Genomic DNA, 13,969 nt, shown 5'->3' with positions numbered 1-13,969 from the left:
TCTCGCTGATGAGGACATATAATGGGGGGTGGGAGGGGTTAGCGTTAGGGTTAGGGTTAGGGTTAGGTTTAGGGTTAGGGTTAAGGAGGGTGGTAAGAATGGAGGAAGGAAGAACTGTATAGAGGGAAAAGAGGGGTGGGAGGGGTGGGGGAAGGGAAAAAATAACAGAATGAATCAACAACATTACCCTATGTAAATTAAAAAAAAAATTCCGATTTGCAAATGTTCAGAATATTACAGTGGAAATGTTGAAAGTTAGCAATGTGACTTCCACGTAAAGGTAAAATGTACATATGTCAAAGTTTTTATTCATTAATGCAGGAATTCATACTATGGTAAGACCAGTTCAAATGAAAAATTTTTGTTTTTTTTCAATATGGGTCTCATTATGTTGCCTAGGCTGGCCTCAATCCTGGCCCCGCGGCCCTTAGCCTCCTGAATAGCTGGAATCGCGGTCAAGCCCCACCTCTCCTAGTTCCCTCAAATGAGAAGTTTAAAAACATCTCTAAGTCTGAGATCAGGAGTGCTTATGTGAATTTGCTAATTGATGCAAAACTGCTTAATTTCTCATAGAACAGTAATATTTTATGTTTGGGGTCAGTCTTTTCTGTAAAAAATAAAAATAAAAATTTCTGTATTTTCTGTTAAAAATAAATGGTGTCATTACTGGGCAAATTTTTTGCCTTTGGACAAGAAAAAAAAAATACAATCAAAGTCTAAACACATATAAACTACACTACTAAAGTCAAAGCCAGACAGGAGAGACAAAGTAAGGAAAAAGGAGGATAAATAATACTCATTAATACATAAAGGAAGTATGTTCTCTAAAAGACAGAGACTATGAATGGAGGCACATCTCCCTCCTAACAACTGGAGCTGTGAGGTGGGTAAAGCACGGAGACTGTCATGGCTGGTATTATATCCATGATGATTTGTTCTGGGAGTCATATTTTATTATTTCAAATCAAATACACTTCATATATCAGATGCTTTGACTGTTATCCTACTCATTTTTTTAATCTGATAAAACCATAATCGCCCCAGTCAATGCAGACTTGATCTCCTCCTCCACATTGGGTCCCCTCTGTTACTTTCCACCTACGCCTAGGCAGCTCTGAGATATGGCATCTTCACTCAATTTCTTGTTCCTCTTATTTTAATCCATTCAAAACTTCTCTGATAAAAGAACTGTCAGACCTCAGTTACTTTAGTACCTCTTTAGGGAAATAAAATTGATTTTCTTCATTTTCACACAAGAGGATAGAATAAATATCCTGAATAAGAATATCATGTCCAGTCATACCCATAGTAATAAATGTAGGCAACATTCTTTGTGGTACCAGAGGCTGAAGGTTTTGTGGCATTCTTGTGCTGAAGAATTCAGCCTTATGCCATGGCACCATGAGTTTAACAAGTATGATGGTGACTTCTGACCAGGAGACGAAGTGCTGTGGGGCATCCTCAGTCTCCTCCAATCAGCCACAATGGGCAGTCAGCTAGGGCTGCAGGGGAGGCTGGGGAAGGGAGCCTGGGAAGAACCAGCTTCGTATTCTCTCTAGTTACTCCAGCCATATCCCTCCCCCACTCTCTGTCTCAGGCTGATTAAATGAACCAAGGGCTTTCTGCCTCTGATCCTTTGACTTGAAGGTAAATAATATTTGAGGGCTATTCCAGCAGGAAAACCACAAAAGAACAAAACTACAGAATTTCAGGGACCTTCCAATTGCATTTTGTAAGTTTTGCAGGATTTCAGAAATTTATTTTAAACAATGTCTTAAACCTAAGGGTAGAATACAAAATATTGGAACAGTAGCTTTTTAAAAACAATCTCCCATCTCCCGGGGGCAGTAGTACCTTAACAATAACAAAAGCTGAGGTGCTGTAGTGGAAGGGAGGTGTGGGCACGGAGTCCCACAGAAGTCTCCCGGGCCCCAAACCCAAACCCGCCTGAAACACCTGTTCTGTCAAACCCCATCTAGCCATGGACACACAAGCCAGAACGCAGATAGCTGGAACATGCACCCTGCCATCCAAAAGCCTCCTCCTGGCCCAGGCATTGACAGAAATGCCTCCAGAAATCTCTCTTCTGGCTTTCGTGGAAAGAACATGCCCCTAATGATTTTGCTTTCATTGTATAGCATGAAGTTTCAAAGGCATCTCCACTTCTCAAGTGTTCCCTGTCCCTTCTCATTCTTCACATTTTGCAAATAAATATGGTAAAAGGCATGTTGAATAGTTCCATACTGCATTCTAAATAGTAAGGTGCATAATTTTCCATATTTTCCCTAAGTTTTTCCTCCCTTGGGTTGTTTGGTAGTTGATACCCTGAAAAACTTCTTCCACAAGACAGAAAAATGCAGTATCCATCTCAAAGCTCATCTCTCCTTAAATAAAAATAAAAATCATTTATTAACCATGAGAACTAACCTGCAGACACGGGCTGGAAAGTACAACTTTTGCCAAGACCGACACAGATATTGCGAATGATCTATCACTCTGATCCAATCAAGTTCATCCATTGACACTTCGATAAAGTAGGAATAAGCCTATGAATCAAAAGGGGAAAGGCAGGCAAAAGGGAATTAAATAGCATGCAAAGCTATACTTAAATAAACACATTACAAAGTACCAAAACTAAAGAATTAACTAATTACATTTTCTGTACAACAAATTCTGATAACTACAAAAGACACATATATCCCTTTTTTGAAGCATTCACCCCAGTGTATTAAAATTCTCTCTCAGTTTGTCTACCTTATCAAATCACAAACTGCTTAAGAACAAGGACCACAGTGCAGGAAGTATTAAGCATGCAAGACATTTGTTCCTTTTCAAATATGACCAGGATGCCTTGGTCACATCATATTAGCAGACTAATAGAGCTGACAGGGAGAAGAGAGGGAGAGGAAAGGAAAACAGAGAAGCAAGAGGTGTGCCTTCTCCCTCTTTGGTGCCTGGTCTGGGTGCTCAGCCCTCCCCTCTCGGGGGAAAAGCCAACTTGGAATGGTTCCCCACACAGGCCAGCTTATATCCTGCTACCTCTTGATCTCCTACCATCGGGCACACACAAACAGCCTGCAGAAAAATAAATGATATGGGTGAAGAGATAATGTGTGTTTCTTTTGGGTACAACTTTAAGCTAATAACCTGGCAGTATGAAAATAGCCCATCATCCTCCCCTAGTCAGCTAACCCTGGACCATTATATGCTGGTCCATACTCAACAAATCTATATTCCCTTGTCATAAGCCAAATTTAAATTTGTGATGCAGTTATTACTTGTACTGTAATATCAACAGGAACAATCTTGGAAGATTTAGGTGATCATAAATGTCAGCTTGCAACCTACAGTTGTGACCAGAAAAGGTCAGCTTATTTTGTGTCATCCCCTCATTTTCTGCTGTCCCCTCACCTCCCATTCATTTTATCGCTCAGTCTCAAACTGGTTATAACCTTTTATTGAACCTCTCTGGGTTATCAGTAATGCAGGATATAATTTTACAACACGTCAAAATCTTTTCGGCTCAAGATTCTGAATTTTTCGCCTTTGCTTACAATGATAACAATTTCTGTGAGAAAAGAACAGTTATATGGTAAAGTTAAGCCCCAGTGAATGTAACAGAGATATTAAAACAAAGTGGCCTATAAATGCTTAACGTCATGAAAACAATGATAACTACTCAGTTTCAAATATAAAAACCTTTCTCATTAATTTGTACTTTTATACTAATTTCATCATTAATTAGATGAGCAAAATATTAAAGCTTTTAGAACCATGCCTGCCACATAAAAGTAATGAAAAGTGTCATATAAATATTAGCATTACATTGTTATTATTAGAGACAAAATCTTGGAAATGAGATGTGAGTTAGCTCTACTTTGTCAATTAAAAATCAAATCATATCCACCAAGACACACGTCAGGATATATTTGCTTTTAATAAAAAGGAAACAGAAGGGCTGGGGAGATAGCTCAGTTGGTAGAGTGCTTGTCTTGTAAGCACAAGGCCCTGGGTTTGATCCCCAGCACCGCAAAAAAAAAAAAAAGGAAACAGAAAATGATAATCCGGGGACCTTCAACACCCACACACCTGGGAAATCTGACTCATCTCATAAAGCTTCCCTCAGATCTGACTCAAATGGTCCAAAAGATGAGGGTGGTGGCCTCAGAAGAAAGGCACTATGCCTCTCAAGGTTTTCAGGGCCTCGTCATCATTACTATAAGCCCTTCATGCCCAGACCAAAGAGGCAAGAAGAGGGCCTAGTTCCTGAGAGGCAGAGTTTAGGTTAAAGATAAGTAGAAGCAACACAATTCAGGAGATCAAGAGGTAGCAGGATATAAGCTGGCCTGTGTGGGGAACCATTCCAAGTTGGCTTTTCCCCCGAGAGGGGAGGGCTGAGCACCCAGACCAGGCACCAAAGAGGGAGAAGGCACACCTCTTGCTTCTCTGTTTTCCTTTCCTCTCCCTCTCTTCTCCCTGTCAGCTCTATTAATCTGCTAATATGATGTGACCAAGGCATCCTGGGCATATTTGAAAAGGAACAAATGTCCTGCATGCTTAATATTTGCTGCACTATTTTGGTCACAGTTTTGTTCTGGTACTTCTGCCATCATGGATGGATACTGTGGGTGAAAGTATCACAGTGGCTGGAAGGCAGAATCCTGAAACCACTGAGGAATGTGGGTTCTTAGGCTGGAGCACACCAAATTTTTTCACTAATTTCTTTTATTTTGAGGATGAAATTTAGCCATATAATATAAGACAATTTCTTTCTTTATCCATAATAAAATGCATTTAAAAGGTTGTTATAATATCCAAAAGTAAGGAATTAAGTGAATAATGTTAACCTAAAGGTAGAATACAAGACTACTATTGAAAATACATTTTAGAGGAATAGTCTCAAAAGGGTAGAATGTTTAAAATGTATTAAAAAGTGAAGTTAACTTCTGTATATCCTATCTTTATTTTGTAAAACTACACGCAGATGTTTGTATGAGTATGTATGTGAATGCGTGTATCTAGGCATAATTTAAAAACACTAGTTTAATATATGCAGAACTGAATAATGGGTGGAGAGATTACTACCAATTTTTATTTTCTTCTATGTATTTTTTGATATTTTCAACAATAAACACATGTTCAGTACTTTTTAAGTTGGAAGAAAAAATTATATTTTTAAAGGAATATAACCTTTCACTCTTCCTACAGAACCAACTTCAAGAGAATCAGCAGAATGATGCCTAAAATAAACTATTAAAATCTGTAAAACCAAAGTAGATGGCCACAAAGTTTGGTTACCTCCGTCAAACAACGTCAGTTTCTCTCTAATGACTCACCGGCTGTCCCGGTCCCACAGGAGTATCCGTATGTGATTGATAATGGACGGCTGACCTAGCTTAATCTCAATGCCTGAGCGGCAGTCATCATCAATTGGGTGCCTAGAAAATCCATGATCCAAATCATAATTTTGAGTATCACCATCTAATAAGGCAGACTTCAGCTCCCCTTTTACAACCTGGGCTCCATACTTCATAGTTGCAATGTTTTCTTCTGGTACTACAATTAAAAATACAAAAAGCAAGGTTAATGATTGCTTATTAAATTATTCTATATTGGGGGGAGACAATTTTATATTTTAATCAATTCTATTATCTGCATTTAATTTTAAAATGGCACAGGCAAGTCTATGAGGGTAGAAGATATGGAAGATGTATAAGGATTAAGACAACATACAAAGTTCAAATGTAATGTCACTATCACAGCTATAATGTACATGAAACTAAATGTTATTAAGAAAAAGTTCATAATACTAGAAAAAAACATGTACTGGGATAAACAAAACAGCTCTGCTGAGTTCATTCTGTTAGTAGCTTTAACTTAAGATCAACAGGACAAAAATAGCAAGCAGAATGACCTGTACCTGCCATCTGGATTGAGAACAACATATAAAAGCAAAGCAAACAGGCCAGACATCTGATAAAAACAACAGAGAAAACAAGGGTTCCAACGCAGAATAGCTGACAGACATACGTGGACATGTTGAATCAATTCATCTAGCTAAAAAAAACAACACTACATCTAAAGAAAATATATTTAACTTCACTTGAGAATTTTTTTAAATGAAAATTCAGTCTGTCATCATAATCAGTATTATGATTATTATTAATCCCTCTCTCCCTTCTCCAATATCAGATTTATTAACCATCACTTGTGCCTGGAACTTCAAAGTTTACTATGCAAATTATGTTCCATAGCTCTGGAACCTGTCTTCCAGGTACTGATATTCTAAAACTGACACTCTCCATAAAGAGACAAAGAGGCTGCACGTTAGGGGTTGAGGAGGCAGTTTAGACCATGGCTCCACCTCTAATATGTCACTTTGGGGAAGATACCCTCTCAAAATTTCAATTTCTTAAGAGGATGATACTATCCTGTTTAAGGGTTAAATGAGATGATGTTTGTAAAGCAGATAGTATGCTCTTAAAAATCACGATAACTATTATTAAATATACATATAAAAACACAGAATAAGCAGACTATACAAGTTTATAGACTGTAAGTAAACAATCCTCAAGGCACGCATATGTCTTGGCTGTGTGATTTTTTTTTTTTTTTTTTTTTTGGGGTGCTGGGGATCGAACCCAGGGCCTTGTGCTTACAAGGCAAGCACTCTACCAACTGAGCTATCTCCCCAGTCCCAGCTGTGTGATTTGAAGAGGGTAAAGTGTAAGCTATAATCAAATTGTTAGGGAATGGGACTGGGGTTGAAGTTCAGTGGTAAGAGTGCTTGCCTAGCACATATGAGGTACTGGGTTCAATCCTCAGCACCATATAAAAATAAATAAATAAAATAAAGGTACTGTGTCCATCTACAAGTAAAAAAAAAATTTTAATTGTTAGGGAAAAGATGGTAAGTAATTCATCACTGCATATTTCTTGGAAGAATTGGTTTTTCAAAAAATTTAGAATGGGGACCAGTAAAGAGAGTAGCTTCAGAAGAGGACAATATATACAGATGAAAAGTGGAGGGGGACTGGGAACTAAGCAACTAGCCAGAAACTAAAGACACTCAGCAACCACAACTCCAGTCACACTCAGCTGCTTACCATCACAGGCTAAGTACAGACTGAGGATTTTCTAAGGTCTCTTACCTTATGATAATCATGCATGTTCTTCCTGTTCATTTAACAACCTTATGTAATACATACTAAGTGCTAGACACTGTTCTAAGCACCTGACAAATATCAATTCCTTTATTTCTCATAATAATCCTTTGAGTACAGTTCTAGCACATCCCATTTTGCAGATGAAAAATGGAGGCAGAGAAAATTAGATGCACTTGCTTGCCCAGGGTCATACAACCAGCAAGTAGCAAAGCTGAGGTCAGAACCCAGGTAGTCTGTCTGCAGGGCCCTGAGTTTAATGCAGTGCTATGCCACCTCCCTGGTAAGGTTTCTGATGGAATGGCCACACCTTTCCCTTTCTAAGTCCCACTTCCCTCTAAGGTTGCTTAAGACCCAGAGGAAAGAAACAATCTGAAATAGCTTTAAAAAGGAAAAAAAAAAAAAAAAAAAAAAAAAGGGCGAGAAGTGGGATTTTAAAGTGAAAAAAATATATATAGAATTGAGATTCAGGCTCTATTATTCCCTATCCTTCAGTGAGGCTTCTTAGTCTCTCTAAATCTGTTTTCTTGGTTGAATCCAGGGCCACTTTACCTCATTCCTTTTAATTGTTGAGAGAGGGTCTCACTAAGTTGCTAATGCTGGCCTTGAACTTGTGATCCTCCTGCCTCAGCCTCCAGAGTCCCTGGATTACAGGTGTATGTCAACATGCCTAGATAAATATGTTTTCTTATCTGAAAATAATAAGTAATACTTTTTCGAATCTACCTCCTAAAGTTTCTGTTAAAAAATACTACAAGCAATGTATGCTAAAGTACTATATAAGTACATAGCCTTCAATTCAGTCAAAAAGTGTTTATGAGAACTCACTTGACACCCAGGCACAGTAAGAAACACTTGGAATGACTTGGTGAATTAGACCAAGATAGGCCCTTCTGACCCCTCCAATCTAGAGGTGAAGCTTTATAAGTAAGCAAACAAGCGTTTCAAATCTGTGCTTTTCAATATCATTAACCACTTGGTAAAAATAAATATTCTGTGCCTCCTTGCTAGGAATAAAATGTACAGGCATAAAGTCTGTTGTTGCTGACCACTGGAACCATCCTCTCCAGTTCTGACGCCATCAAGAGGTAAATCTAAGCCAAAGAGGGATACATCAAACTTTCAGATTTAGAGACTAATGTCACCTTTGATTTTCTCTTAACATAAGTTTCTTCAGCAATATAATTTTTCAAGCTAAGAATAATATAGTAGGCACAAGAGTTTCAAATGAGTAACTATAAGTCTAAATAGAAATGAAATTTCTACCACGAGTATAGGTCTTCTTTGAAGTTCATTTCAAGAGTACTTGAGAACTTTCTAGCCATTCTTGATAGATTCATTCTCTGATAGTATCTTTCACTTCAAAATGGAGAACATTTATACAAGTGGAAATTCTCTCATGGTAACTAGACTGTGAGTATCTTGCTGGAAAAAATACAACTCCCAGTATTTTTTGAAAAATCTATAGTTAAATAATTCGGTAGGAAAAGTGATTATGAGAAAATTTAAATCATAAAAAAATCCAAATCATGAATATTCTTCATAACCTCTATCAGTAAAGAGTTCTCAAAAAATATAAGGTGGTAGGGAATAAATGAAAGCAGTCATAATTTTCTTTACACTAGTAATTTTAATGCATTTTATAAATATTAAGGAAAAATTAAGCTGTGAAGCTCTATTGCTAGTAGAAACAAATCAAATGTTAGAAAGGAAAAATGGGGCAGGACCTGCTCTCGCTACACAGTGCCAAAATCGGAGTGGTGCTGGGGTAGTATCCCGTGTGTTTGTTTAATGTCTTTTTGTTCTTCATCATCTTTTATTGGCCTCTCTATTACATGGAGCTTGAGATGGCTATTCACCTGAATGGATTATATGGATCCAGACTTGGTTCTCTGCTCACTGGAATCTTCTTACTCAATTCTGTCACTTAAATCATCATCTACTCCCCCTCCTGATTTCCCTCCTATAACACTCCCTAACAAACGCAGCATTACAACTCCTGTCTGACCTCAGTTTTCCCCATTCTCCCCGCTCTCTGCAGGCCTCCTTTCCACACTCACCAACACCAGTACTCAAACATACCACAAAGCAGAAACAGAAAGGATCTCCAGCAGGACAATCTACAGAAGAGCACTGGCCTCAGGAGGCAGAAGTCCAGCACTTTCGTTTTAGCTTAGGCACTGATTTACATGGTAACTTTGGAAAGTTATCCAGAAAGATTCCAGAACTAAATGTGAACTTCATTCTGTTTAAACAACAACAACAAAAAAGTCCTGAGCTGTCTACTATGTGCTAACTGTCCTGGACCCACCCCTCAGGAGCTCACCACCTCATGAGACAAGAGCACAACTACACACACTAAATGCCTCTGCAGAGGGAGGCTCATTAGAGACCATTCATGAACCCCTAGTTAACAGACAGATTTCCCCATCACAACAAACTACAGCTGGAAAGATACAACAGCAACAAAAGTCTAAGAGTTTTAAAAGTACAAAAGGTTCAGTATACACGATCTTTCTGAGATGGTGAAGCAAATTCTAGTTTAGAAGCAAGGACAGGATTCATTCCGTTATTTATTTTAAAAAGTTTATATTCAGGGATTGTGCTAGGTGCTGGAAAAATGCAAGAAAAAGGCATAATTAAAGTCATTAAGAAATACAGTCCAATAGGAGCCTAGGCAAGTAACAACTATAATATCACAGTAGCAAAGCTCCCCATCTGATGACCAGAAACTGTTGGAACCAGCACAGGGCAAATGGACACACACCCCAATAAATTGACTTTTACCCAATAAAGAAATCTTGAGGATAGAATTTGTGATATTGCTCCCTGCTATAAACAGAAACAAGAAATTACTGTTCTCTTTCCCAAAGTTTAAAGCCTGAGATATACAAAACAATAGCTCAGCCTTAATAAAAAAGCACTAAGTTTCAAGACAGAAATCTCTCCAAAGCCAAGATAAAACCAAAATGTTAAGAGATGCTACAAGTAATTCAAATATCCTAAGGAGAAAAAATAATTTCATTAAAAAGTTAATTTTCCTTTCCCAGGTGTATAAATGCTCATCATCATATATGCATAAAACTAGTTTAAACTACCTTCCAGAAAGACCAGCCATCACTGCTAAGTTAAAAACATCCTTTGGATCTTCTTTTTTTAAGGAGGAAAAAATATCTCTTTAATTTGGTAAAGCTTCAGGACATGCAGCTTTTATTCTACTAATCAAATATAATGAACTCAAAGAAAAAGCATTAGTGTCTATGCCCTTGTCCCCTCCATTTCATGAAAAGTCCCTAAAGTTACAAAACATATGCCAAGGGAAGAGCAAACCAACAAACAAATTCTGTCAATAATTCCAAAGCAAGCAGACCTATCTTTTCAAATCATCAGTCCAGAAACAATTCTGAAATTTTAGAACTTTTCTAACTAAAGAAATTTGATAAAATAATAATGATAATAATGACATGAATGTTTGGATAACATTTACTTAGAAAATAATTAACTAAATGAATATCTTTAAGATCTGATAGGAAATACTATGCCTCCTTAGTATTTATATTATTTATTTTACTATTCAAATACTTGAAAAGTCAGAAAAAAAACAGCTTGCTATTTAATCATTACTCAAGTTTAGAAGATAGAAAAAAGATTCCCAAACATTTACATAATCTCTTCCTGGAGCTCCCCCCTGAATTACTCCAAAATGAAGAACTGAACATTGATGAGCGATAATCACAGTAAGTGCATCATTCCACACCTGAGGGCCTCTCCTAGCTAGTTAGGCCTTTCACAGGTAACCTGATCTGTTTATTACAACCCAGGTCTTACACCTATATGGACTGGCTGAGCAAATCCAGTAAGTATGTGAAATGTCCAAAGCACCTCCTCATTCATGCAGCCACATCCTAAGCCTGTCCCTTTAACAAATCCAGTTCCAGGGTCCTATTAGCAGCTCAGATCAAATCTAGAACAAGGAGGGATGGCAGGGAGTTTCCATAAGAAACAATACAACAATGAGAACTTAGAAAGTTTAAAATTAACTACTCTTCTTGCCACCTCCCCACCCTCCATCTACCCACACTTTATCCAAGGCTGACCCTTAGCCAGCACCTCCAGTTTCTTCCTGGACCCTCCCAACCTGTTTTCTGTCGCTACCACAGTATTTCTCTATTACCTTTTACCCACATATCAGGCAGCTGACACATCCTATCTGCTATCTGTTCAAACATTCATGGCCTAATTCCCTGTGCAGCCAAGCTTTGTGCAGACTGCTCACCAACTCAGACAACTTTATATCCAAAACCTACTCTCAATTCTTACTGGCCTTGACCTCCCAGCATCATGACATGCCATAAACCACTCCCTTCACTTAAAAAGCTCCCTCCTCAGATTAGTCTCTATATCAGTCCTCTGCCTTAGCCATCTCCCCACCTCTCCAACCCTTCCTTCTCTACCTTAAGACTCCTGGTCTTAGGTCTTCTCCAAGTCTCAGACTTAGATCTCTTTCTTTATATTCTAGTTCAATTCTTTTTATCACCAGCTTTGAATGCTTCCTAAACAACAGTAATGTGTTTCCACTTCCTACAAGACATTTCTCCTGAATGCAGTTGCCATGAATCTGCTATATGCCATTCGGTGTGTTAAATGGTAAGGATACAAAGATCAATAAGATCTACAAAGATCATCTCTGCCTTCAAGGATCAAAGACAAATAAGTTTAAAATAATGTTATCAATGGGACAATGCCCACACAGAAGTCAAGATGAGGAAGAACACATCAATACTACAAAGGTTTCCTCTATTGAGTTTATACACATTATTTGTGCACATCATTTGTACACTTTATTTTGATTAATTCTCATAACAATAGTAGGGAATAAAAAACTAAAATTCTTCTACCAGATCATACAACTAGTAAGTGACTAATTCAGGATTAGAAATAAAGTTTGTAAGGCCTCAAAACCAATACGTTTTCGTCTATGCCTAGTGAAAAAGAAATCTAGATATGATGAGTTAGGAGAGGAGTCCAGGCTAAGGACACCTGTTTAAGATCAATCAGTATTTCAAGCATGTCTAATGCCATGGTCAAGGAAGAGATCACTCAGGGAAATGACTAACATTAGACAAAATTTACAACTTAAGTGTCCCAGAAATTCTCAAATGCAATAAATCAAAAACCAAGCTCAGCCTATATTTCATAAACTCTAAGACGGGTGTGTCTTTCAAATTTTAACAATTCTGAAATTAGGATGTAGATGTAAATTAGGATGCTGGGGATTGAACCCAGGGCCTTGTGCTTGACAGGCAAGCACTCTATGAACTGAGCTATATCTCTAGCCCCTTTATCTAAATTTGGTACCTAACTTTAAACCCCTTGAATCACCAAGATCTAATAATTTTCCATAATATCCCTCCTACACACTCATTATTTTCCATTTTTCTGACACCACCCTGGTTTAACACCACATAAGTGTACAGATTTAAAACCCTCCTCACTGGTCTTCCTAAATCTAGTTATTTCCTATTCCAAATCATCAAGAACAGCACAAGAGAGCACTCTTTCCAAACCTCCACTGCCCCTCGAAAGCTCCTCACTGCATATTGGGAGATTCCAAACTAGTTTTCAAAGACTTCCATGAGTGGGTTTGAAATGACCTATACATAATTTATTATTAATCAACATAAGCCTTTCATTCTTTCTTTAAATATTTATTTTAGTGGTAGATGGACACAATACCTTTATTTTATTTATTTGTTTATATGTGGTGCTAAGGATTGAACCCAGTGCCTCACACGTGCTAGGCAAGCACTCTTCCACTGAGCCATAACCCAGCCCCGTTAAGTCTTCTATTCTAATCAAGCTCTTCTAGACATGGCCCTTGAATATTCTAACCTCTGTCTCATTAGCCTCACTTTCTTCCCACCTGAAATTCACCAACACTGATGCCATTCAGATCAAACTTGAGTTTCATAACCTCCATCAAATCTCCCTCATCTAAGCCACTCTCTTCTGCAATGCTATAGCAAGTACTCTCTTGGACACTGTTCTATTTAAGTTTCCATACACGTTATATCTTACTTCCATAACGAAATTAAAAGGATCAAAGGTAGAGACTGTTTACATTTATGCAACATAGTTTAGTGGTTAGTGGTTACTTAAAGTTTCTGAAGCCAAACTACATAGTTTTGACTCCTAGATCTTCATTTTTCTGTGTGACCTTGGGCAAGTTACCTAATCTCTCTGTGCTTCAGCTTCCTCATTTGTAAAACATAGCTAAACATAAGACCTACCTCAAAGAGTTGTGAACTAAATGGTCAGGTTGGTAGGAACTTTTCTTACTATATATTAAGCATTTTACAAGTGTCAGTTGCTATAATATTAACTAATTAAAAAACTCACCACATAAGTATTAAAAATGCTGTATTAGTGTTACATATCATAACTGTTATTTAGAAACTTCATGTCTGTAGTGCCAAAATAATGTGTACACAGCAAGAACTAAGTACTTCTCTGATGGATGAAGGGAAGAAAGGTCTTAGCATGAAAAGCAGCTTTTCAACAAAGTAATTTCTGATATTCTGGGGAACAGTTGAAAAAATTTGTCCAGGAATGGCAAGAAATATTTATGTGGGGGTCTACCATGGCTAATAAATCCCAGAAAGAATTCATAGAGAATGACAGGAAAGACATTCCACAGGAAGTAGGCATGTTCAGCCCTACATGTACCATTTATACCTGCACTACGGTTTTGTAATGAATGGCATAAGATGCAAATAAAACTTTTTGGTGAATTTAGGATAACCAGG

General features: G+C 37.7%; 1 protein-coding gene across 1 annotated transcript in view; it reads right to left on the bottom strand.

Annotated features, from left to right (window-relative positions):
• Btbd9 (BTB domain containing 9) overlaps positions 1-13,969 on the bottom strand; it is a 387,287-nt gene that overhangs the window by 326,342 nt on the left and 46,976 nt on the right. Inside the window, exons 5-6 of the mRNA XM_047557540.1 lie at positions 5,335-5,556; positions 2,428-2,545 (exon numbers count right to left, since the gene is read on the bottom strand). Coding sequence (XP_047413496.1) covers positions 2,428-2,545; positions 5,335-5,556 — 340 coding nt within the window. The remainder of the gene's footprint in view (positions 1-2,427; positions 2,546-5,334; positions 5,557-13,969) is intronic.

Source organism: Sciurus carolinensis, chromosome 7 (genome assembly GCF_902686445.1).
Source record: "Sciurus carolinensis chromosome 7, mSciCar1.2, whole genome shotgun sequence".
Taxonomy (NCBI): domain Eukaryota; kingdom Metazoa; phylum Chordata; class Mammalia; order Rodentia; family Sciuridae; genus Sciurus; species Sciurus carolinensis.
Note: the sequence above shows the minus strand (reverse complement) of the source record. Positions and strands in the feature narration are given on the sequence as shown.